The sequence below is a fragment of the Cnephaeus nilssonii genome (genome assembly GCF_951640355.1).
Source record: "Cnephaeus nilssonii genome assembly, chromosome: 22".
NCBI classification, from domain to species: Eukaryota; Metazoa; Chordata; class Mammalia; order Chiroptera; family Vespertilionidae; genus Cnephaeus; species Cnephaeus nilssonii.
The window spans coordinates 21,742,364-21,769,066 of NC_137093.1; the positions used below are offsets into that span (position 1 = coordinate 21,742,364).

The 26,703-nt window shown below is 46.6% G+C and overlaps 1 protein-coding gene across 3 annotated transcripts; it reads left to right on the forward strand.

The window, feature by feature from the left end:
- The first annotated feature begins 1,240 nt into the window (after nt 1-1,240).
- Nucleotides 1,241-25,767, forward strand: VWA5A (von Willebrand factor A domain containing 5A). Of its 3 annotated transcripts, none has more exons than XM_079763148.1 (18): nt 1,241-1,443; nt 5,791-5,853; nt 5,973-6,175; nt 6,464-6,686; nt 6,797-6,969; nt 7,494-7,608; nt 9,884-10,053; nt 10,304-10,392; nt 10,819-10,963; nt 11,426-11,505; nt 14,064-14,178; nt 15,181-15,345; nt 15,591-15,691; nt 16,030-16,367; nt 18,914-19,051; nt 21,010-21,131; nt 24,274-24,400; nt 24,760-25,767. In XM_079763148.1, the coding sequence occupies exons 2-18, from the start codon at nt 5,808-5,810 to the stop codon at nt 24,837-24,839; spliced, it is 2,430 nt and encodes an 809-aa protein (XP_079619274.1). In that variant the 5' UTR covers nt 1,241-1,443; nt 5,791-5,807; the 3' UTR covers nt 24,840-25,767. The 3 variants fall into 3 exon arrangements, with proteins under 3 accessions (XP_079619274.1, XP_079619275.1, XP_079619273.1); XM_079763149.1 differs by lacking the exon at nt 1,241-1,443 and adding an exon at nt 2,773-2,900 and having other exon boundaries at nt 16,030-16,307; XM_079763147.1 differs by lacking the exon at nt 1,241-1,443 and adding an exon at nt 2,774-2,900.
- Nucleotides 25,768-26,703: the final 936 nt, after the last annotated feature.

A 26,703-nucleotide genomic window follows, 5' to 3' on the forward strand; every position in this document is an offset into this window, starting at 1 on the left:
CATTGTATATGTCCCCTGTCTTCACGCTTTCCTCGGTGATGACAGCCATCATTCGGGTCTGAAAGAAAAGCCGTTTGTCTGACCATGTGAACTATTTGGCTCTGGTTTCTAATAGTACTCAATAGTAGATTTTTTTTTCAGCCCATTTTAAAAAATATATATTTTATTGATTTTTTACAGAGAGGGAGAGGGAGAGAGAGATAGAAATATTGATGAGAGAGAAACATCGATCAGCTGCCTCCTGCATACCTCCCACTGGGGATGTGCCTGCAACCAAGGTACATGCCCTCGACCAGAATCGAACCTGGGACCCCCTAGTCCGCAGGCCGACGCTCTGTCCACTGAGCCAAACCGGTTAGGGCCCCATCTTATCTATTATCCATCCATCTGTGGTAACTTTCAGTTGGGCTCAGTTTTCATGTGATCTGTCCAAACATAACATTTGCAAGTCACCCGTGATCACATGAAAACAGTGGCTGTTCATTGTAATTGCTATTGCCAGTAGGTCAGCTAAAAAAAAAAAAATGCTTATAAGACTAGTGGACATTTCCGACATTTGCTCCTTTTGAAATCTGTCTTGCAATATCTATAGTGAATAGCCATCACAAGGCCTCTGAATATATACAGCTCTCAATATTTCTATGCACGTACTTATGAATCAAATCATCCTATACCTGTGGGCACTTATTTACTTAAAAGGTTTATGTGTCTTAAGAATACATATAAGTAGGTATGATAAGAACAATAGGAAATCTTCGATGAATCGCAAGGACACACCAGAGGAGAGACAACAAACAGAAGAGAAGAATTCATTGAAACTCCTTGCTTTTGGAGAGAGAACAGCAGGAAGTGAAAGGATGAGCAAAACAAGTTACTTACATTGTTACTGCCCCCCCACCCCCCCCCCCCAAAAAAAAACAACCCCACAAAAAATGAACTAGATTTAAGATCCTGATGAAAAACCCGTAAGTGACTCATAACTGGAAGACTTGATCCCCTTCTGCATTGCCCTGGTTTCTCCCACTTCCCCCAAAACAAACACACACACACACACACACACACACACACACACACGCAGAGCGCCACGCCCTAGGGAGGATACCATCTTGGGACAAATGACTCAGATTAGAGATAAATCAATGATGTCAAGCTCATACAGTTATTGGGGGGGGGGGGGGGGAAATAACAGCCCTTCCCTTCGCCTGCCCCCTGATGGTCCCTTTAACCTCCTAGAGAATCAGGCAAAGAAACAAGAGCGCACGTCCCTTGGAGCCAGAGACTGGCGAAGGTCAGACTGTGTGTGTGTGTAGGAATTTCCCCTCGATCCCTTACTCTCAGAGTCGCCACTTTGTCGCCGGTCCCTAGACGTGGGCGGGTCTTCCCGGAACTTTTGACTGCGTTTGTTTCTCTCCGAGTGACTCAGAGGTTCCCGGCGCCCAGCAGGTAGGTGGCCCGCTACGGGCCGGGGAGGGGGTCCCCGCTAACCTGGGCTGAGACCCGTGCCCGCTACCTGCCTCTCCCACCCCCAGCTCTGCTCGGGTCTGCTTGAGCTGCAAGCCCGAGGGGTACAGGAGTTAGTCCTGGTGTGCAATGGGGAAGGGGGGAGAGAGGACGGAAGGGGGCGGGAATTAGGGGAGAAAGGGCGTGCAGGTGATGCAGGTGGCAGGTCAGGGGAATCTTGTGGGGCTGGACGTGGGAATTGTCATCTCCTAATACTCTCGAAGCCCCCTTTCCCTACTTTCTCTTTTACGTTACCTCCCTCTCCCTCTCCCTCTCCCTCTCTCCCTCCCCTTCGTACGGACAATTCAGAGTTCCTCAATTTTATGTAAATGTATGCTGTGGAGATGGAGCTTCAAACCCTCCCCCCTCCCGCCATCCAAATCATACTGCAGCCCCTAAACCCTTCTATATAGAAGTTCAAGGGTCCAGCTCACCTACCTTCTGTTACTCCCTGGACTCCGAAACTCTAGGACGGAAAATTGAAAGTTTAAATCACTCCCGTTTCTTTTTCTTTTTTTAAAAAAATATTTTTATTGGTTTGAGTGAGGAAGGGAAAAAAGGGAGAGAAAGAAACATCGATGCTGAGAATCAATGATCTGCTGCCTCCTGCACGCCCCCTACTGGGGACGGAGCCAGCCACCCTGGAACCCGGGACCCTTCAGTCCGCAGGCTGATGCTCTATCCACTAAGCCAGTGGTCGGCAAACGGCGGCTCGCGAGCCACATGCGGCTCTTTTGGCCCCTTGAGGGTGGCTCTTCCACAAAATACCACGGCCTGGGCGAGTCTGTTTTGAAGAAGTGGCGTTAGAAGAAGTTTAAGTTTAAAAAATGTGGCTCTCCAAAGAAATTTCAATCGTCGTCCTGTTGATATTTGGCTCTGTGGACGAATGAGTTTGCCGACCCCTGCACTACGGCAAACTGGCCAGGGCCGCTCCCGGTCTCCATCCCAGCCTCGCTCCGCACCCCGATGGCCTGGGGGAGGCCCACCCCGGGTTCTCCGCTGGCCCTTTTGTGGCCCCTGCGCCACCAGCGGCCCCCCTCGCCCAGGGCAGCGCCTGGATTCCGGGCACCTGACTCACTGACCCGCCCTTCCCTCCGGTCTCCCGGCCTCCGATTCAACTTTGAGCCCCATCAGCTGCTGCTGGCCAGCCTGCCTCCCAGCTGCTGCTGGCCAGCCTGCCTCCCAGCTGCTGAGTGCACTTCTGAAGTGTCCTCGGGAGGGAGGGGAGGAGGGAGGAGTTCTGACTCAGCATAGGTTGTCCTGGGAAAGGTCGGGGAGTGGGTGGGGAAGAGCGAACCTCCCCTGGGAGGGATTTGTTAAGAGTCCGGAGACCGGCCGGTGTCTTTGCAGGAGACACTCAGCCACTGCTCTTCTGTCCCTTCCCCGGAAAGCCGGCCTTGGTGAGTACCGCCCACCCTTACAGATTGGGTCGCCCCCCAGCTTCTTCAGCTGTTGTACCCCCGTATCCTTGTCCTCCTCCGGCGTTAAGGTCCCTGCTGGCGTTCCTAGAAACTCTTCCCTAGCCCAGCGCCAGCGTGTGGTACCAGAGAACGTATTTACTTAAAAGGTACCCATCAGATGTGCGCGTGGAAACCCTTTCGCTGAGCCTGCGTTCCTCTCCCCACAGCCCGCGCCGCCTCTGTGGTTGAGCCAGTGTGAGCCTTTTTGCCACCACCTGTTTGTACCCCATCCCTCAAAATAAAAAACAGACACGAAACAAAAAGCCTGCTGAATTGGCGCTGATTTGTAGGTATGGGGAGCATGGTGTATCAGAAACCATTGCAATCAGATGGGCGAGCAACACGGCCATGGCCCTGGCTTGGAGTAGGGTGTGGTGTTTGTTCGTTTTAATCTATTTTTTAAATATATTTTTATTGATTTCAGAGAGGAAAGGAGAGGGAGAGAGAGATAAGAAACATCAATGATGGGGGAGAATCATTGATCGGCTGCCTCCTGCACGCCACCTACTGGGGATCAAGCCTGCAACCCAGGCATGTGCCCTTGACCGGAATCCAACCCAGGACCCTTCAGTCCGCAGGTCGACGCTTTATCCACAGAGCCAAACTGGCTAGGGCCAGGTGTGATGTTTAAATGGTGATTGTGATGAGCACAGACAAACCTAGAAATAGACCTGCCAAAAGCTTCAGAATCCTTGAGGAGTGGGGTGTGGTTCCGGGAAGGAAAATTAACTTTCTCAAGAGCCCGCCCACTCTCTGGCCTGTAGGTTCCAGGAAGAAGTTTCAGATTCCCAGTGACTCCTCCGCCCCTGCTCGGAATATACAGAGTGGTTTCCTTTCTCTTCAGCATTCTCTGTGGACCAGGCAATGACATTTGAGCTTACGGTTTATTTCCAGTAAAAAATCCCCTACGTGGTCCTGGAGATGGCAGCTCAGGTCACCACCCTCTGACCGAGCAGGGGGAGGCAAGCTCACAGGGAACTCCGTTCAGAATGGTTGGAGGGCAGCTCGCAGTGAGACTGGGGCCAATGACTAAGAGCAGGCCCACCTGTTGATTCTCTGGATTTTAAAAAAGCCCCACCCGGCCAGGTGTGGCTCAGCGGTTGAACATTGACCCAGGAACCAAGAGGTTCCTAGTTCAATTCCCCGGTCAGGGCACATGCCCGGGTTGCAGGCTCCATCCCCAGTAGGGGGCGTGCAGGAGGCAGCCGATCCATGATTCTCTCTCATCATTGCTGTTTCTATCTCCCTCTCCTTTCTTCTCTGAAATCAATAAAAACACTTTTTTAAAAAAAAAAAGTGTAACATAAATTATAATCCATGGACATATTTTTTGGCATATTACATGAAATGGCTGTCTGAGGTTATAATGAAATTTGTGAGACGTGTTTTGATTTAAAATGGAGGACATGCTGAATTTATGATATATGAATAGCCTGGCCAGAGAGAACAAACTGGTTTCAATCACGAACCCCAAAAGAAAAGCCACAGGGTACGTGGTCTAAGTTGCAGAAGTCCGTTTTGGATCAGGCAACTTCTTACGTGCAGGGCCGAGACTCAAAACTGGAAGGTCACATTTATTTACGAAAGCACAGAGGCAGAAGTAGTGCCTAGGACCGTGGGTCGGCAAACGGCGGCTCGCGGGCCACCTGCGGCTCTTGGGCCCCTGGAGTGTGGCTCTTCCACAAAACACCACGGCCTGGGCGAGTCTGTTCTGAAGAAGTGGCGTTAGAAGAAGTTTACGTTTAAAAAATGTGGCTCTCCAAAGAAATGTCCATCGCTGTCCTGTTGGTATTTGGCTCTGTGGACTCATGAGTTTGCCGACCACTGGCCTAGGAGACAGGGAAGGGAAAGGCCCAGCTTTGCTCCCTGGAGGGAGAGCCCGCTGGGTCCTCCATCCTCAGGGTTTAAAGGTGGAGTTTTTAGGGGTGACCCCAAGGGGCAGATCTCAATAGAATATTCAGCAGCTTTCCAGGTGTGTCCTTTTCAGGGGTGTGGTCTCCACTGATGGATTGATCAGTGTCAGGGCAGGGGGGTTATTATTCAGTGCAGCTGGCCCCGAGGTCAGCCATGGTGCCGCTTGTCGGGTTTTGCTGCTTTTCTGGGCCTGGAGCTGAATGAAATACTACCGAAGCCTAGATGTTCTCTCCAGGGAGGAAAGGTCAGGGGGGGTCTAAACCCGAATGACCAGGATATGCGAGGGGAGGAAAGGTCATCCCGGGGATGAGGTCCCGCCCTACACATGTCCGTTGCTGGGACGGGGGCCTTCCGCCCTGGTGACCTTCTGCACCTGGCCCCATCGTCCTTGCTCTGCTCATGTCTGTCCAACGGCCACCTACAAAAGCAACAGCCACGGTCTATTTAGCGACAGGGACAAGAGCAACACGCATGTCTGTCATCATTGATTCAGTGCCTCTGATGGGCCAGGCCGCATTCTAAGGACTTCATCTATACTCATTCATCGGTGCTTATACATATGATTTTTCATGTTAGAAATACTGAGGTTCCGAGGCGTTAATTACATTCCCTGACTATACCTAAAAAGTGGTATGATAAGTACACTTCTGGAAGAAAAAAAGTGGGCCTGGTGTTGGAACCAGCCATAGGTGAGGTTTCCTGTTCAGCTTTTCACCTGAATCTGGCATTTCATAGAAGCAGTCTTGCTACTGACACCTTTATCCCCTTCTGTTCCCCTTCTGTTCCGCTTCTTCCTCCTTCCTGGGCCCATCATGAGCCCTCTGAGTCGACGTTGATGCCAGAGAGAAGCCCATTGGTATTGGTGTTTAGGTGATCCCCAACATGGCACCCCACTCATGATGTGTCTTTTCCACAGGAACCCTGTGTGTCACCATGGTGTCCCCTCCCTGCGGCCTGCTGACCCGCCAAAAGGAGCCAGGTAAGCCTGACTCGTGACTCTGGCTTGCCATTGGACCTTCGGCACCTCGCACGGTGCCCCGGTCGGCGGGAGGCATTCTGCGAACCTTGGCGACCTCTTGAACCCTGGTCTCTCTCTAGTGCCACTGAAGAGCATTGCGGTGACCCTGTCCATTCGTGAGTTTGTGGCCGGGGTGTCTGCTACCTTGAACTATGAGAACGAGCGGACAGTTCCGTTGGAGGCCTTCTTTGTTTTCCCCATGGACGAAGACTCGGCCGTCCACAGCTTCGAGGCCGTGGTGGATGGCAAGAAAATCGTGGCAGAGTTGCAGGAGAAGTCGGAGGTACCGGCGATGCGTACATGACTTCCTCCCTTTTTATGCCCGTAATGCATACTCGTTAGGGTCTCCATCAAACGCAACTTCCCGGAAATGTTGCTGTCGAATGCTTTGTCCTCTACTCCCCTCTCACCGGTAACTGTCCTAAAACCCTTGGAGGGAAACACCCATCGGAGGCGCTCCCGAGTTTGGCTGTGAACTTGGCAAGACCGATCGCAGGCTCGCCCCACCCGTCTCCTCCCCGAGCGTGTCACCCTTCATGTCGTGTCACCTGTCTTTCCTTGTCCTCCTTAGGCCCGCACCAATTATGAGAACGCCATCAGCCAGGGCCAACAAGCCTTCTTGCTGGAGGAGGACGATCAGGCTGGCGACACCTTCTCTTGCAATGTGGGGAACCTGCCCCCCGGGTCGAAGGCGGCGCTCACCCTGAAGTACGTGCAGGAGCTGCCTCTGGAGGCAGATGGGGCCCTGCGCTACGTGCTCCCCGCTATCCTGAACCCTCGGTACCAACTCGCCCGTGAGTAGGCTCTTCCTTCAAATACCAGCGGGGGGAAAACCCCCCTCAAGGTTGTCGGGGGGCTAAATATTTGTGGGGAGGGGACACACCACTAAGGTCGCTTTCCATAGGAGGAACTGAGGGCGGTAGCCTTCAAATGATCACTCCTGTCGTCCCTGCGAAGGACGTGCCCTACACACTCAGCCTGGCTGCCACCATCAGCTCACAGCATGGCATCAAGAGCGTCCAATGCAATTGCCCCGCGAATCCCATCGAGTACCTTGAAGACAAGACGTCTGCTCAGGTAAGGAGTGAGAGAGCACTGTGCTTGCCAGCGCCCCTATTTTTGGGTCCTGATCTTCCTCCTCACTCCATCTCCTAAACATTGCTGACTTTCCCCCTGTTAACCCCGGGGGATTCACACTGGGCCCCTTCTTCTTTTTTTTTTTTTTTTTTTAAATATATATTTTTATTGACTTTAGAGAGGAAAGGAGAGGGAGAGTGAGAGAGAAACATCAATGATGAGAGAGAATTATTGACCGGCTGCCTCCTGCATGCTCCCTACTGGGGATCGAGCTCACAACCCAGGCATGTGCCCTGACTGGGAATCGAACCCGGGACCCTTCAGGCCACAGGCCAGCGCTCTATCCACTGAGCCAAACTGGCTAGGGCTGGGCCCCTTCTTTATCCTTATTTCATCTCCAGAGCCTCCTGCCTGTTCTCGCCCCTGCTCCTGGCTCTGCTTACGCGTGGAAGGAGCCGGTAGACCTCAGCCCAAGGCAGAGGCAGGATGTTCTAACATGGCTTCTTTGCTTGCTCCCATCTCAGATCTCCTTGGCTGACGGACACAAATTTGATCGAGATGTGGAGCTCCTGGTTTATTACAGTGAGGTGCATACCCCCAGCGTAGCTGTGGAGATGGGGGCGCCCGCAACAAAGTCTGGTACGTTCCTTCTCCCTTTGTAGTTACCTCCTAAGGTCGTTGAATTACCCTCACTTTTGTTTTTTCTTTTCTATTCAGTAATGGGTAAAAACAAAACAAAACAAAAACGGGACTAGTTTACACTGTGGCATGCAAAAATGGTCCAGGCCAATGAATATCATGTGACTGTGTCCTATATGTAAATTTACGTGAATTAGTAGATAATTAGACAAAGGACATGAAAAAAAATTGACAAGGGAAATGCAGCTAGTTTACAAATATGGGACAATGATCAGCCTCTACAAGTATAAATAAAAGTAAATGATGTGACTTTTTCACTTTTCAAATGATCAAAGATTTCCGAATCTGGGAACACCTCCTGCTTTAAAAGGTGAGGTGAATTTGGCACCCTCGCAGATTGCTGTAAGCAACAATAATTTGGTATCAAACTTTGGAGAAGAGATTTGGCGATATGTGTCAAAAGAAATGTTCATTTTAGTGACTCCAATTTTAGGAATCTGACCTAAGGAAATAAATGTAAATGCAAGTAAAAATATACACTGAAATGGCCACTTTAATATCAAAGATTAGTAAATAATCAAAATGTTTCACAGTAGCTAAATTCACTATGCTGGGATTATTTGATGAGTTATTATGCAGCTACTAAAATCATGTATGTTGACAGATTGAAATAATATGGAAAAAAAAGGCTTCCAATGAGGATTAAGTAAAAGAAAAGTAAGTTATACAAACAGATTACTATAAAAAATAACCTGTCAATTAAGAAAAACATTTAAAACCACAGGAAATATGCATGTAATAATTATGGTTAGATTACGACTAACTTTCTAAATTTTTTGTTTTATCTAATAAATAACTTTTATTGACTGATTTATCATTCCAACATGTAATCTCACCTAGAGTTCTTTCTTTGTTCTTTTTTTTAATTGTGGTAAAATTTATCTGACATAAATTTTAAGTAAAAAGAAAACTAATACTTTGGTATAAAATTTACATAACGGAAATTTTACCATTATAATTATTTTTAACGATATAGCTCTGTTGCCTTAAGTACATTCACCATGTTGTAAATATCACCATTATCCATCTTCAGAGTTTTTTTCATCTTAACCTTAGTTTCTTAGTTTCTAAGCCTAAGTTTAGTTTCTTACTAGGTTTTGTTTTTAAATTTCTTTAATTTATCTTATTCTCCAAATTTTCCTTAATATATATCTACTTTTCCTTTTAATTTATTTTTTTTGTTGTTTATTTGTTTTTATTGATTTCAGAGAGAGGAAGGGAGAGGGAGAGAGAGAGAGAAACATCAATGATGAGAATAACCATCAATCTGCTGCCTCTTACACACCTCCTACTGGAGATCGAGTCCACAACCTGGGCATGTGCCCTGGCTAGGAATCGAACCATGACCTCCTGGTTCCTGGGTCGCTGCTCAAACACCAAGCCACACCAGCCGGCCTGTGTGCTTTTACTTGTAATTGTTCCGGTGTAACTCATGTCAGGGCCCGCTGTCTCAGGCCTCCCTGAGCTGCCATGGCCCAGGACCGCAGAGACCATGAAGCATCACTGGAAAGATATTGACACTTCTGAAGCATTTCGCACTTTGGTGGAATGAAGCATCTTTGGGGACAATCATAATCAAAACACAATGTCTTGGGTTAGTGGTCGGCAAACTCATTAGTCAACAGAGCCAAATATCAACAGTACAACGATTGAAATTTCTTTTGAGAGCCAAGTTTTTTAAACTTAAACTTTTTCTAATTCTACTTCTTCAGAATAGACTCGCCCAGGCCGTGGTATTTTGTGGAAGAGCCACACTCAAGGGGCCAAAGAGCCGCATGTGGCTCGCGAGCCGCAGTTTGCCGACCATGAGTAGGCTCTTAACTTCCATAACTACTACTGCTTTAAAGAGAAGTAGCTATAGTTGATCTTCAGTAGGCCATTTTTCTTATCTCATTGTTGACGTTTGGCTACAGTAACTTCACACTCCAGCTCACAAATTGGAACTCCTTAATTTGCCTTCATTTGTTTAACCATTTCCCCCCACGCAGGGCAGGCTGTCCACGCTAAACCTGTTAGAGGGGGTCCCAGCCTCAGCCACGTTTGCTCCAGCTCCTGTTCCATGAAGCTCCGGGCTCTGTCTTTGTACATTAGTGGCCTGGTTTTGTCCTTCCCTTTGGGCGAGCTCCCCCTTGTGTGCCCAAGAAGTACTCCCACAACAGTATGTATTTTTTTTAGTTCCTTTTCATCTCAGAGTGTCCTTATTCTTTCTGAGTAGATTCTTTGATGGGAGATCCATCCGCGATGGTGAGTTTCTACCCAAATATCCCAGAGGCTCAGTCACCAACTGCATGTGGAGAATTTGTCTTCCTCATGGACCGCTCGGGAAGTATGCATTGTCCCATGAATAATCAGGATCCATCTCAGCTGCGCATAGGGGCGGCCAAGGTAACACTCGTTCTTTTTCTGGTCATGTGCCCAAGTAAGGATGAGTCTCGGGGGTTAAGTGAGAGTCCATCTGGGTCATCTGGATCCGTGTTTCCAGCTGCACTGCAGCTCACATGGCCACTCCGGGGACTATAAGACTTGGAGGCACGCTCTGGGTGAAGGCGGCCCACACCCTCAAGAGTCAGATTGGGAGGGTCTGTGTGTCTTCAAGGATCCTCTCTCACTCGTTCCTCATACTCTCTTCCTTCAGGAAACACTGATTTGGCTGCTGAAGAGTTTGCCTTTAGGCTGTTATTTCAACATCTATGGATTTGGATCTACCTTTGAGGCCTTCTTTCCGTAAGTTTCTAGAAAGGCTACAGAGAGTTCAAAAAAAAAGATCCTCTAAAGCCGTGGTCGGCAAACTGCGGCTCGCGAGCCACATGCGGCTCTTTGGCCCCTTGAGTGTGGCTCTCCCACAAAACACCACGGCCTGGGCGAGTCTATTTTGAAGAAGTGGCGTCAGAAGAAGTTTAGGTTTAAAAAATGTGGCTCTCAAAAGAAATTTCAATCGTTGTCCTGTTGGTATTTGGCTCTGTTGACTAATGCGTTTGCCGACCACTGCTCTAAAGAAAGGACTATATTGTTAAAGGGGTTACGGTAGAATTGACTTTGGCATTGGGGGTTTCAGGTGAGGTTGTTTACAGTGGGGCGAATCTCAATGCGGGAATGCGATACTGGGCAGTGTCAGCCAGCTATGTCCCTGAGGGTGTTTGCTTTTCTCAGGGAGAGCGTGAAGTACACTCAGGATACCATGGAGGAGGCGCTGAAGAGAGTGAAGAGTATGGACGCTGACCTCGGGGGCACAGAAATCTTGGCACCACTCAAGGCCATTTACAGCAGAGCTTCCATCCCAGGCCACCCTCTCCAGGTAAGAATTGGAACAGAGCTCACAGAAAGGGGGTGGAGAGAACGAAACTTGGGTTCCAGAATGCATCGCCCTGAGTTTCATTGTAGGGTTGTCGCAACATGGTGTGCATTTCAGAGTTGTCTGTCCTGTGGTAAAGGGGGAAAGACAAGAGGCATTCCGTAGAATTCCTCTTCCTTAGCTCCATGCTCTGAACTATGGAGGTGGAAGCTGTCTTGTGGGATGGCACAAAAGCCGGAGGTGAAACTGGCAGGGTGACGAAAATGCCCAGGATTCGGAACAAACCGCGTGAAAACGAGGGACAGTGGCCCACTGGGGATGTCACACGGGTCTGAAGAGGCATCAGTGTCTCCGGCATGAAGTAGTCGAGTTTTTCAAGGGCAAATTGCGGTATTTTAGAAGTGAACTTAAAAAAAAAAAAAAAGTGAACTTCATAGAGACTTGACCAATGTCTTCTGTGTTCAGCTTTTTGTCTTCACAGATGGAGAAGTGAGCGACACCTTCAGTGTCATTAGAGAAGTGAAAAGCAATGGGCAGAGGCACAGGTATGCAGACAATGCCATTTCTGGGTGACTGGCCCAGGTAGTGCCACATGTAATCTAGAGCCGTGTGGTACCAAGTGCTGACAAGTAAGGATGGACAGGAATACTATGGGGTTACTTTTGCTTCCTTTTGAATAAAAATTCATGTTACACAGTTTTTATGCTATGTATTTTGCTTCTTTCCCTCAGCAGTATATAGTCACACATATTCTGCATGGAACCGTAGTTAATTTTCACTGGTGGATAGTACTCCACAGGATGGCGAAACCATAATTTATTGATGGATTCTACTGCTGATGGACTTCCATTTAGCTATTTAAAATAATGCTTTTATGAATATCCTTGCATTCTTATACATGTATTTTTTTGCATACACACACTTGTGTGTGCACCTATATATGCATATATACATACTAGGGGCCCAGTGCACAAATTCATGCACCGTGAAAGGAACTGTGGGCCGAGAGGCTGCAGTGGGCACAGGGTCAGGTCTCGGCCCATCCTCCGCTTCCCCACCCTGCCCCTCCCGCCATGGCCCCTGTCTCCTGTCTGCTGACAGCCCCACTCCTGCTGCAGCTCCCATGCTCGAGCAAAGAGTTTTCAGTAACCACCAGAGGCTCGCCCTGATGACAGCCACTGGCACCCTGCCATGGTCTGGCATCCCCACTCACTTGCTCTACCATCCCTCCGGGGGTCAATGCCAGCCATGTTCTGTGCTCTGCCGCCTACTGCCAACGCCCACCATGTTCCATGCACGCCCCCTGGTGGTCAGCACACGTCATAGCGACTGGTTGTCCTGTTGTTCTGCCATTCGGTCTATTTGCATATTATGGTTTTATATATATATAGATTTATTTACACATGTGTCCACACACATATATCTTTGAATTGACATGGTTGTGGATTTATTGGGAATGCCCGTTTTCAGAAGGAACATGGTTAGCATTGCATTAACCTTTTGCACTCGGATGTCGAGATTAAAATTACTCTTTGAATGTGTCAATAATTTGAAATATAAAAAAATCCAAATAAATAAGTTTGTATGAAAAGAAACTCCAGTTTTTTATTCTACTGCCGCGCTTTGTAAAATCTGGGGTATTTAAAAAATTAAATCCCGAGTAGAATAAAGGAATCGAAAAAAAAGCAAGCGAGTGCAAAGGGTTAATAGTGTGGTTGTTTGCTCTAGGTCTTTTTGTAGATATCCTATATCCGATTAAGGATTTTTCTGTTTTGAGAGTTATTTTTGTTTACATTAAAAAAATAGTAATGAATGGTTGAATTTCATCAAATGCATTTTATGTATCTGGTGAGATGAGTGTATGATTTTATCCTTTATTCTTTCAATGTGTTCACTGTAATGACTGTTGTTAAATATTAGACCAATCTTGCATTTCTGAAATAAACCCAAGTTAGTTGTGATCTATTAACATTTTTCATATATTTTTTATTCAGTTGACCAATAATCGTTTTAGGATTTAAAAATATTTTTTCATGAGAAATATTGGCATATACTTTTGTTAATAATATTCTTGTTGGGTTTTAATATCAATGTTACGGTGGTATCATATAATGAGCTGAGAAGAATTGCCTGTTTTTCTATTATGGAAAAGGTTTTCTTACATGTTTACTAGATGTTACGAGGAGATTTTTTTCTGTGGGAAGATTTTTAAATCTCTTTATTGAAATAGAACTATTCATATTTTTATATGTTCTTGATTCTTATGGGAGTTTGTATATTTTATCTCAGTTTTCAAATTTCTTTGCATGAGGTTATCAACAATGTCGCCAGATGATGTTATTAAGTTTTGTAGAATCGGTGGTAGTATTCCCTTTTTATTCCTGACACTGATTATTTGTGCCTTCTCTTTTGTTCTTGCCCTAAATGTTTGTCAGTTTTTTAAATATTTTTTTATTGATTTTCAGAGAGAGAGGAAGGGAGAAGCATAGAGATATATAGAGAGAAAAACATCATTTGTTGGCTGCCCCCTGCACGCCCCCTACTGGAGATCAAGTCTGCAACCCTGGCATATGCCCTGACTAGGAATTGAACCAGTGACCTCTTGGTTCATGGTCAATGCTCAACCACTGAGCCACTCCAGCCAGGCATGTTTGTCAATTTTAATAATCTTTTCCGAAAAACAGCCCTTTTTGTGTAGCCTCTCTTTTGTAGGATTGTCTTCTGTATCAATAACATTTTCCCCTATCTTCCTTTTCTTTTCTTTAAAATTTTTGGGTTTGTTGGCTGCTTTTTCCCTAAGATCTGGAGGTGGATGTTCAGGTGGTTGAACTTTAGACTTCTTTTTCTGACATGTGTATTCAGAACTAGAATTATAAACATAACTGTAACTGAATCCTAAATTTGGATATGTCATTTTCCATTGGTGTTCTCTACTTTCTAATTATCATTATGATTTCTTCATAAAACCTATGTTATTCAGAAGTCTACTAACTAGTACACGATCTCTTCATGTATTTTTATGTGTGTGTGGTTTTTTTACCATGATGTTATCATGTCACCCGTTAGTCCCTGTCTCTAACGTCAGGCTGTTTTACCATCGCAGGTGTTTCTCATTTGGTATTGGCGAAGGAGCCTCCACCAGCCTCATCAAAGGCATTGCCCGGGCATCGGGGGGCGCGGCAGAATTTATCACAGGCAACGAGAGGATGCAGTCGAAGGTGAGGGGCAGGCCTGTGTCCAGGGGGGTGATCCAGAGGGAGTGGGGGGCCGGGGGCACCCCGCTGCAAGAGCAGAGGCAACCTATTGCCTCTAGGATTCATTTCTTTATATTCCCAAGGCTTTGGGCTACAGACTCAATGGGACTACTTTTGTCTTTATGTGAGCGGGGCCCACTGTAGTTTCTGGAGAAATGGCATCTAGTCCCAGAAACAAGATGCTGGAAGAGGTCAGGGCTTCGTGTTTAAAACAAGAAACAGAGGAACTTAAGAATTTTGCCTGCCGAGCTTGGCATTCCAGGTGTGTGCATTAGGACCCGGCGGGTCCTTCAGCCTCTCCTCCATGCAAATGACACAAAAAAACACAAGAAGGACGGCCCTAGCCGGTTTGGCTCAGTGGATAGAGCATTGATCAAAGAGTCCCGGGTTTCATTCCGGTCAAGGGCACGTACCTTGGTTGCAGGCTCCTCCCCGGCCTGGGCCCTGGTCAGGGCGCATGCAGCAGGCAACCCATCCATGTGTTTCTCTTACATCCATGTTTCTCTCTGTCTTTCCCTCTCTCTTCCACTCTCTCCAAAGATCAATGGAACAATATCCTCAGGTGAGTATTAACAACCACAAAAACAAAACAAAAAACACACAAAAACAAGAAGGACAGCCTGTACTATGTCTGTAAACGGCTACTCCGTTTGATGAGTAAGCACAAGGAGGCATCCTCCACCTCTGGTTAGAGTTGCTACGTTCCTCTTTCCCAGTTGCTGCCATTTCTTACCGAATGCCTACTTCTCTATTACTTTATTCACATTTATTACATTTCTCTGCTGTAGCTTCCTCAGGTGTAAAGCAAAAGTAAGAACACCCATCTGCTAGTAGAGTACTAGGGAGTAGGTCTACCATGCTCCGTGGGCTGCATAGCTCCGTGGGCGTGATGAACACTCAGGTAGTAGTGGGTGTGGTTGCCATTATGTATTCGTGGCGCTTATTCTGTTCTCTTCCCTCCGCCAGGCTCTCCGGGCCCTGAAGCGCTCTCTGCAGCCTGTGGTAGAGGATGTCTCTCTGAGCTGGGATTTGCCTGCCGGGCTGTCTGCTAAAATGCTTTCCCCAGAACCCACTGTCATCTTCCGGGGTCAGAGGTTAATCGTCTATGCCCAGCTGACTGGGACGATGCCGGTGAGATTCCATTCTTGCTTGTTCCTCTAGCCAGAGTCGCCGCTGCCCCGAGCTCTGCTCCGGATGCTTGCCCGACAGGGTCAGCCTCCCTCCCCTCGCCATCCTGTCAAGTCTCCGGTTTTCTGAACTACCTGGTTTCTAGCCAGAAACATTAAATGTGCGGGGTTGGGGAGCTGCCCCAATTCTGACATCTCTCCCTGGGTGATCTCTCCCTTCCCTCACGTCTACTCTTCTCTACTTTTTAGCCAGCAGAGGCAACAGGGAAAGTTTGCCTCAAGTACACCCTCCAGGGCACGCCGTTTGAGAATCCAGTGGCGTTTTCTCTACAGCCCAAGTCGGATGCCAAGTAAGATTTCCATTTTTCTTTCCTAGTTCCTTCCTTTTCTTTCTCCTTTTCCTCCCCACTCCTCCCCTCTCCTCTCCTTTACTTCCTCTCCTTCCCTTCCTTCCCCTTCCCTCCCCTTCCCTTTTCTTCTTGTCTCTGCCTTCCTTGGGGGTCAGTTTCCTGCTCTTCATTTTGGGCTCAGTGATTTCCCTAAAATCACTTTTCCTTTTCCGGCCACTCAGATTTCATCTCCCCCCTATCCTTATGTTCCTCCCTGCGCCATCCCTAGCTTGTCAGGGCTCTGCGTAGCGGCACAGCGTGCTTCTCCCTGAGCCACAGGAATTCTTTTTTTCCATTAGCCTCACCATTCATCGCCTTGCTGCCAAGTCCTTCATCCAGACCAAGGACATGGGCTTCCAGGAGACTCCAGCAAATGATAAAAAAGACATCTTGAAGATAAGCTTGGAGTGTGGCGTCATAAGCTCCCACACGGCTTTCATCGCCATCAACAAGGATCTCAACAAGCCGGTTCAGGGACCCCTGGCTCGCAGTGATGTTCCAAGTCCAATGCTGTTTGCTCAGTCTAGGATGTTTGGTGCTCCTATGATGCTTTGTAGTGCATCTGTTCCGATGCCTGGTAATTCTGCTCCGATGTTTGGTGCTTCTGTTTCGATGTCACCGAAAAGGTGTAAAGGTGGTGAGTTTTATTCTAATCAAACTCACATAAAACAAGGGGCCCTGTATATATCATTTAAAGCAAATGTTTATGCAAAGTCCCTCCCCTCCCCCAACCCCTCGTCTCTCCACATCTAGGATCTCTGACTGCTGTAAAACTTTTCTGTCCTAGAAAACTAGAAATTACACCATTTAGCAAGAAAATGTAAAGTACTCCAAGGGGGGGGGGGGCGGGAAATGAAGCTGAAAGTGCATATACACATTGAGTAGTTACACTGCCTAAACCTGAAGCTGATGTATCCTATTGATACTGGTTGATGATTACACAAATGGCCGGCAAACAACCTGGTAGTGTTAGGAAATGGGTGCTGATTGTTGGGCTGTCTCAGACATGAGGCCAAAACTGGAGAGTGAAAAGCTCAGGGAGAAATAGAGCTTTTGTTAAGGAATATTGAGGGGCCGATCAGCTGCAAGGATTGACTGAGATCGCCATGGAGGATAAGCTATGTAGCGTCCCACCCCACAGGATTTGCTTCAATGAGGCTCTGGTACCTGCTGAGTCCACCCCATGAGTGTGTCGCTTGTGGAGGTGGTAGGGTGGTGATGCTTTGAAGCTGTCCACTGGGTGCACTGGCTCTGGAGACTCCTGGGAGATTCAGGCCAAGGTCAGCCACTGCCTTTGTTCTGCCCCAGGGCCACCCCGCATGAGCTGCAAAATGATCTGCAGATGGCTGCTACTTGTGTTGAGCTTGGAGGTGCCTAGGAGAAGCCAAGCTACAAACCAAGGCTGGCTGTGGCTAGTGCCAGGCCCAGAGTTACATAGCAACAGGAACTAGGCCAGATGCTGCTTATTTGAGAGATTTTAGGAAAATATGAAGCATGAGCCAAGATAGGCCATTCTGATGGTAAAGCCACTAGAAACAGCCTGTGTGGACAGGGCCTCTGGGAATCACCAGGGTGGGGCTAACAATGTTAATCCAGGTTGATGGAGACTCAGATATGGTGGCCACCTGCAGGCTCTTTGGGGGAGGGTTGGGCAAAGGAACAATGGCCTCTACCAGTACTTCTGTCTGGAAGAAAGCTGCCCATCCAGCTCTTGCTGTGATGCCAGACCATTCAATTCCTCCCTGTATGCCTCAGGTGCCTTTCAAGTTGCTGTCCCCATGCTGGAGCTCTGAGGAGTGAGTCCGAGTTAGTCCATATGTGGACTCTTTAGGAGGAACTGCTTGGGACTCCTGCAGCCTCTGTCTCCCTCAGCCTTGTCCTTCGCTGTTTTTTATCACCAGAAGTTAATGGGACTTTTCTTCCCAACACTGGTACCCTGGGCTGGGGACTTGGTGTGGGGCTGGGACCCCTTGCTCCTCAGGGGGTACCTCTATAGCCGAGATATCCCCCCTAGTTTTTTTCTGCCCCCACATGGTGTGGCACCAATCCCTCCTACCAGTCTTGATGTGGCTTCTTCTTTAATTCCATAGTTATAGGACTTCCATTGAGCTTGATTTCAGGCAGTTCTGAATGATGGTGATTCTGTAGTTTAGTTGTAATTTTGATGTGGTTGTGGGAGGAGGCAAGTATACTGCATTTATTTACACTGCCATCTTGTTTTGGAATTTCTGGATATTTTTTAAAGTATATATATATTTTATTTTATTTTTTTTTCAATTAGTTTTTTACAGATGGAACAATTCTGCTTGATAACCAGATATCTTGGCTTGGGAGGGAGTGGCTGGAGTAGAGTGGAGGTTGAAGCCATTTGATTGGAGGAAGACAAGAAGCTTTGAATTAGGGTGTTGGATAGGTTATGTACATGGGTGCTTAATCTCTAAAGAGGATGGCAGGCTTTGCAAGGAAGTGAAAGTCTTCGGTCTAGTTTTCAGATACTTCAGTGAATGTAGGAAAGTGACCAAGAAGTTGGAGGTTGACAGCAGGGAGGCTATGAGGAAGGTAATCCCGGTGAAGGTGAAGAGTCATGATACGGATGTGGCCCTTGGGACTGAAGAGGTTGCCAGCCCCACCTACCTCACCTCTCAAACCGGGATGCTTGGGTTCTGGTACCTGGGGCAATCACCATTTGAGAAGGATAGAGGGAGAAAAGATTTCTAGGAGGAAAAATTAGTTTTAAGTTGAGATGAGTAGTTGAAGGAAGCCTCCAATAATGAAACCAAAGATGCAGAAAAGATCGTTGTCATGTTTCAGGAGGACACCGTCGGAAGGGCTCGGAGGGTGCAGGATTTGGGCTCCTGGGAGAAGGAAAAAAGGCACAATGAAGATGATGACCGAGGCTGACCCGGATAGGAGCATACGTCTCAAATTGTCAGGGCCCTGTGCCTACAGCAGAGAGCGTAGGGTGCCTCAGTGTCAATGTCTATAGCGTTGTTTTTCAGCTCATACAAAGCCCTATTCTCCTACCATCCTCCGGCATCTCTGCCCAACTCACACCGGGGCATGTCATACCAGAAGAATGGTTAGGATCCCCATAGGTCCACAATTAACAAGAGCCTGTATTCTCGAGGTGAGCATCTTTCCTGGGATATTTTTCTCACCAGGGCTTGTCTGTCACACATATAGGAGGACCCATACTATCCAGACTCCGAGGTGGTGGAACTAGATCAATGGAATGCCAGACTCTCTCGGATGATGCTTACGACGACATGACAGTGGGCTTTTCTTCCACCGACATGGCCGACTTGGAAACTAACCATTCAGGTGAGATGACCCTCAGTTCTCTTTTCTAATCCATGGGAACTGAAGAACTCAACTTCAGTGTTCTGCTGTCTTGTGGCTTCCTCTACCCAGGAGGTGGTCGGTTGGAAAAGCGTCGGGGCGGAGGGTAAAATTCCCCAGTCTTTTTGTCAGGGTCAGCCCCGTTTCTGTAGTCTACAACACAGGACACTGAAGCCTGCCCCAGTGGAGTTCGGGATGAGCCCCTTTGCCATCTCAGCTCATACACCTTGTCTACTGACGGGGTCCTCCTCTTGCAGAACCCACCTGCCAGCCTGTTTGGGCCCCAGCTGCATTAATCATTCTCTTACAGGTTGGGGTTGAAGACCGACCTTTTTTAATGCTATCTGATGACTTTCTGTCACTACAAGCTGTTCCTTGGTCATTTCATTGCCTTGTGTCCCAAACAGCTGGGTAGTCAAAGTACATGTTACCTAGAATAGACTTAAAGGCAACTTCTGTCTAGTCTCTTCACGGTTTTGTAGCAGGGGGTTATGGTGTACAATCGTTTCATCGTTCCAACATCTTTGCCACTTACTCTCTCTTTATGCATTCTTCATAGGCTGCTAATAAATAAAGGGCTTCGAGGTCTAAGGTAGATTCAAATCTCTTGTACTACCAGTTACTGTGGGGTTTTAAGAAAATTAGTTAACTTTTTTATTTGTTTTTGTTTTTAGAAATATTTTCATTGATTTCAGAGAGAAAGGGAGAGGGAGAGATGGAAACATCCGTGATGAGAGAGGATCGTCGATCGGCTGCCTCCCGCACACCCCCTACTGGGGATGGAGCTCGCAACCCCAGGCATGTGCCCTGAATAAGAATTGAACTGTGACCTCCTGGTTCAAAGGTCAATGCTCAACCACTGAGCCACACCGGCTGGGCACGGTAACGTTTTAGAGCCTTAGCTTCCTCGGCTGCATTATCATGCACCTCCTCATGAGGACTTCCTTCATGTGATCCACGGAGTAGATTCTCACGGATTAGATACTGTCGTGCTGGTTTCTTGCGCTGTCCTAAAACCTAGTAACTAGGAATATCCCCGCTATAATGAGCTTCCTCTCTTCTGGAGCCTCTTACTAATGTAGAGAGAAGAGTTCCCAGCAACTACTATTTGCTGGGAGGCATTTAAGCGCCTTCTGGGTACTAGATGTTTTTCCTCATGCATCAGGTATTACTGTCTCCCATTTACAGAGAAGGCTGCGATTTCTGTGGGTTCAGTAACTATTAGATTTTGAGTGCAGGCAGACCTGCGATTCAAACGCAGACTCTTAGTTTTTTTTCTTTTTCCCATTAGAGTAGAACTGTTTTTCTTGCCTACTAGTTTCTAAGTTGCACTAAGTATATCATCCCATTGGATAGCTATCCAGATGTGAGATGCTGTCTATGAAAATTCTGTGGTCTTCAAGCAGCTTTTATACCACTGGGTTTGGACACTAGACTACTTTTTTAAACATGTTTTTATTGATTCTTAGAGAGAGAGGAAGGGAGAGGGAGAGAGAGAAACATCGATCATGTGCCCTGACTGGGAATCGAACCCGCGACCTCCCAGTGCATGGGAGGATGCTCATCCCATTGAGACACACTGGCCAGGGCTGGGCTATCTATAACTTTTTAATATACCTAATGTTTTAAGGGTCATTGCCAAGGGACTGGATAAGACTTTAAGTAGCACTATCATGTGAGTTCTTTAGTACCCTATATCTTTCTCTCGTTTCTGAATTTTTAAGTGTATCTCTCCTGGTGGCAGTACAACAGTGGGGTGGCCTACATCGTCATGTCTCCTGCGGAAGGGCTGAAATGGGGAGCTTGGTAGGATCTGTACTCTTGCTATAGCCTTTCTCTGGATTCAGACTCCCTCCCCGACATATGCCAAGGGGCCAAATTAAACTTCCTAGTTTCTCATCTTCTTTCTTTTTTTTTTTCCTCCTCCAAAATCTTTGAAGATGATCCTCTTGTACAGCTGATTTCCCTCCAAAAGGCAGATGGTTCCTGGGATCTGAATGAAGGTCTGGCCGTGGTCCTTGGTATGAGCTTGGGAGATATACAGGCTGCACTCCCTGTCAAGGTGAGACTCGGGGAAGAAAAAAGGAGTTTGTCTATTTTTTGAGAAGTTGGGATCAGTAAAGAGAATTGGGTGAATCATGACTCGCCCGAGGAAGCAGAGTATAGGAAGTCAGACACTAAATAAATCTCTAATAAATAGAGGTTGAAGGAACAAGGAACTAATGGTCCAGCTAGTAGGAGTTGATGGATGACAAAGGGAACGCAAAAATTCTCTTTTCCTTTGACTGATTCCCTGCCACCCATCTTAGTGATAATAACAGCTGTTCACTGAGCAGTTACTGCGATAAACACTTAACTTTCATGATCTTATTTTTTCATCACAACAATGAAAAAAGGTAAGTTCTATTTATGTTGCTGTTTATAGATGAAGAAGCTGAAACCCAGGGAAATATAATAATGTGTCTAAGTTTACCTAACTAGTTAGTGGCAGAGTGGGGTTCAATTCTAGGACTATCTTTCGAACACAGATTATTGCTCCTCTTCTTAATGAGGAAGTTGTCCAGAAATGAGCAAGATCTAAGTTAGGAATGTGAAGTATAAACAGGGGTGATGTAATTATTGCAAATGCGTTCAAGTCTGCTGATGAGGACAAATTACGTCCCAGAATTTCAAGGTAGCTTGCGAACCAAGATATTGTGAAATATAAGACAAATGCCAAAAGCCTGAAAGGCAGTGTCGTTTTGAATTTACAAAATCTGGAAGGTGATTCAATAAACCTCAGATATCCTGTAATTACAACAGCAATACGGTATCTACTAGTTAGATGTAACTATCAAGCTCTTCAAATATGGCCAGTACAAATGAGGAACTACATTTTTAATTGAATTGAGACGTGCTATAATTATGAAATGCATTCTGATTTTTAAAACTTCATATAAAAAGGAATGTAAAATATTAATTATTTTATATTGATTATAGGTTAACATAATATTTTAAATATATTAGATTAGCCCAGCTGATGTTGCTCAGTGGTTGAGTGTGTACCTATGAACCAGGAGGTCATGGTTTGATTCCCAGTTAGGTCACATGCCCTGGTTGCAGGCTAGATCCCCAGTAGGGGGCGTGCAGGAGGCAGCCAATCAATGATTCTCTCTCATCATTGATGTTTCTGTCTCTTTCTCCCTCTCCCTTCCTCTCTGAAATCAACAAATTGATATATATATATATATATATATATGCATATATATATACATATACACACATATATATATATATATATATATATATATATATATATATATACACACATACACACACATACACACATATATATATTTAAATAAAAATATATTTTAGCCCTGACTGGTTTGGCTCAGTGGATAGAGCATCAGCCTGCGGACTGAAAGGTCCCAGGTTCGATTCCGGTCAAGGGCATGTACCTTGGTTGCGGGCACATCCCCAGTAGGAGGTGTGCAGGAGGCAGCTGATCGATGTTTCTCTCTCATCAATGTTTCTAACTCTCTATCCTTCTCCCTTCTCTCTGTAAAAAAAAAAAAAAAAAATCTAACTTGGTTTCATTGAGAAAAGACATGTTAGACTAACATTTTCTTCTTTGACATGGTAACTTAGCCAATAAATCAAGGGAATGAAGAGCCCTGGTGTATCTGAATTTCATTAAGGAATTTGAACTTTTCTTAATGATTAGTATATGGACTGATTACAAACTAGTTGGAAACCCATGGTACTGAATAATGAATTTATTCAAATGAAACAGATATGCAGATTCGCCAGTCTCTGACTCTCTGGGGGTCCATATTTTCAATGAGTATTTAGGTGAAGATGTAGACCAATACGTTCCTATTTGTATGTGACAAAACTGAGATGGCGTAGTAGACAAGAAAATCAGGATCCCAAAAGACCTGAACAATGACTTGAATTTAAAAAAAGAGAAAAAAGCTGGCATCAACACTTTTTCATTCTAAATTCTCAACTATACAGGTAGAGAATAGAAGCCAAATGATTTAGCGGTTGCACATGAAAATTAGAGATTTTAGAGGACCACCAACTTATTATCTATCAGCATATTGGAAACATGATTAGTTGCGGGTAAAAGGCTTGTCAGGAAAACTTTATGTATTATATAATTTGGGGCTGGTGGATGGGATTTTATAAGTATATTTACCTCCAGAAATGACCATTTAAAGAGATATATTTTAGAAATCACTGTTTGTTTTTAGACTAAGAGAACAAACATGGGATTCTTACTGCTTAGACAGAAGTCCTCTTAAGGGAGAATTAAAGCAACTGGGACTTTTGATCTGAAACAAGTCTACTCAGAGGACAGGATAGCTGTTTCCAAATGTTAACGCTCATGAGATAAAAGAATGTATTTTAATCTGTTGTCTCTAAAAACTGGAATTGGGAGGCTCGGGTGAAAAGTCACGTTTTTCTGGTCTATGGATGACTTTCTGTCGAGCTAGATGAGCACTATGACCTTGAATCAGAATGTTTGGTCTCCAGTCCCAGCTCCATCACGTGCTTCTAGAAGACTCACTGTGGGCAAATCATTTCACTTTTGTATGAATCGGTTTTTCTCTCTTAAAATATGTGGCGATTGGTCATTCCTCAATATGTTTTTGTTTTGGTGAGGGTTCAAATAAAAACACACACGTGAAGATGCTTTAGGAAATATGGAAAGCCACCGTGCGTTTTGTTGCTGTTTTATCACAGCTGGCTGATCCTCGGTGGGGGTATCTTAGGAGTTTCAAGCAATGTCCTGGTGGTTACACTGGATTTAAAATTTAAGACATTTCTACCTTAAGACTCACTGGAGCCCTAACCGGTTTGGCTCAGTGGATAGAGCATCAGCCTGCAGACTGAAGGGTCCCAGGTTCGATTCCGGTCAAGGGTATGTACCTTGGTTGCGGGCACATCCCCAGTGGGGGGTGTGCAGGAGGCAGCTGATCGGTGTTTCTCTCTCATCAATGTTTCTAACTCTCTATCCCTCTCCCTTCCTCTCTGTAAAAAATCAATAAAATATATTTTTAAAAAAAGACTCACTGGGTTGTTGCCCTGAGGTTTAGGGCCTGGCATTATGCCTTACAAGTCATGGAGGAGGTTCATCTCATTTAGTAGCAATGTGGGGGGTGACCTGGTAGGTGAGGAGGGGATGCAGGCTTCAGGAACGTCTCCGTCTGTTGTAGAGCGTGGATTCCTCAGGCTGGGCCACGGTCCTGGCGGTGGTCTGGCTGCATGACAAGCATAAGGACATGAAATGCGAGTGGGAACTCCTGGAAAGGAAAGCTGTGGCCTGGATTCACAGCCATGCAGGTAGGAGCACCATCCTGAGACCTCATCTCCTTCCCTCCTTGGGAAGCTCCGCATCTTCGCGCACACTGAGCCTCCAGGCCATCCTGGTCTAGACCTTTTCGGGTCTCCCAGCTAATTCTTCCCTGGGCAGGATGAGGGTGCAGTCTTCAAGTGGGGGGAATGGGAGGTGTGTAAAGAGGGAAAGGGGCATCGAAGGGGAGTGTGAGTTGGAAAAGGGACATGAAGTGGCATTTATTCTTCTCACATGTTAGATACAAGCAGGACTCGGGAGAGGATCGGGGAGGTTTAGGGGAGACTGGGAGAAAGGCATTTACTCTCACTGCTGTCCCTCAGCCCTCATTTTTGTTTTCTCCTCACAGGCTCCGCCACGGATGGGCTGGTGAAAGCGGCCGTGGGCTTTCTGAAGTCCTCGGTGGATCCTGCGGTCTTTGCCCCCTGAGGATCCCGACCAGAAACACACGTGCCTCCTTCCTGCTCCTGTCCACTCCGTCTTCCGGAACGCGATCTTGTTTTGTATACCTCTCCTGTCGGTTTCCTGTAATAAAAGTCAACCATGCCCGCCCCACCTTCCCACCATGTTCCAGGTTCCCTCTGGATATGACGTGCTTTCCCCAGCATGTGCCCTCAGCCAGGCATCATGGGCCCAGACCTGCTCTCTTTCTGGAAGGAGTTCAGAGGCAGTCAGGTCCCTCCCGGGCTTTTCAGAGAGACAACATGAGAAACAAGTGGCGTGGACTCTAGGCTAAAGGTTGCTGCGTTGATGTTACGGAATGGCTGGATTGGAAAGTTCCCTGCACTATTTTTTGTCTATTCACGATTGCTTTTAGGGACTTAGGATGACAAGACTGGTGAGCAATCCAGTTTTCTATTCTTAGGTAGCATAAAGAGGTGGAGGGGCGGTTGACAGCCAACATTGGGATCCATATAACCTCCACATGACCTTCAAGGGTTGGCACTGTTGGGGAACTTCTTGGTCGATTCTGCCTGAGTCGTGTTGGCCTATACTGCACGCCTCCCCTCTCACTGCCCAAGGGTTGAGTTGTGCCTGTGGGAGACAGATGTTTCTTCTTAATCAGGACGCATCTTACTAAGAGGGCAATCATGGGATCCTTCGTCCTGGCCTGAACCCATGAGGCCTCTGAATTGGGCTCTGAGCTAGTATACCTTCATCAAAAGCAGGTCTAAAGGCAGCTTTGCCTGAGACCCGAAACCTGGACCGCTCACCCCAAGAGAAAGAAGGGGGCTCCCCAGGATCATGTCTGACCTTTCAGTCCCAAACACCATCCTAGTGGAAAGGACCCTATTGGATGTGTTGTTCCCTAACATACTGCTGTATCAATATTAAAATGACACCTTGTTGTATCTGATATTGTATTGTTTTATTCATTGAATCTGCGTGGGTTTTCTCATTCCTTGAGAATGAGAAAGGGAGAGGGAGAGAGAGAGAAACATCAATGATGAGAGAGAATCATTCATCGGCTGCCTCCTGCATGCTCCCTACTGGGGATTGAGCCTGCAACCCAGGTATATGCCCTTGACTCAAACCTGGAACGCTTCTGTCCACAGGCTGACGCTCTATCCACTGAGCCAAACCAGCTAGGGCCCGCCCAACTTTTCTGATACCTCCACTGTTCATACGGTGTCCTGTCCCCATACCTTCTGTTGCAAGCTGATTTCCTAGGGGCACTAGTCAGAAAACCACTATGAGAACCCTGGCCATACCCTTACATAGTTACGTGATGATAAACACATGATTTAATCCCTCAGGAGCTTAGTGTCTCCCTCTGTAAAAGGAAACGATGAAATTAGAACTGTGTTCTGACTTTCCCCTAGAATCCTCAGGACTTCTGAGCAAGACCTCATCATCTATCCGCTAAGGTCAAGGATGGCCTAGACCAGAGTTCCATGACATTTGAGTGAACTGGTATTAGGAAGATGTGCCCGCGTTTCCTAGTGAGACTCATCTCCCAAGGACTTTCTTCCAAGTTTGCTGGTGGCTGCGTGTGACCTGCGGAGGGCTTGTTGAAATGCAGCTTCCAGGCAACCACAAGAACTCCTGTATTCAAGTCTTCCTTTTAACACAGGCCTCCAGGTAATTGATGCACATGAAAGTTGAAGTTAGCCTTTGCATGAGGTAGGCTGGTATCCAAGTCTACCGTATTGATGTCATGACAAAAGAGAGTTTCCTAAGGACCATGAAATGTGCAAAACTACCCTCTGCACACAAAAGCTGGCCCTCTGCATTGATTATTCAGAGCATGTATTAATTACATTTATTGTTTACCTCCCCTTTGCTCACCCCT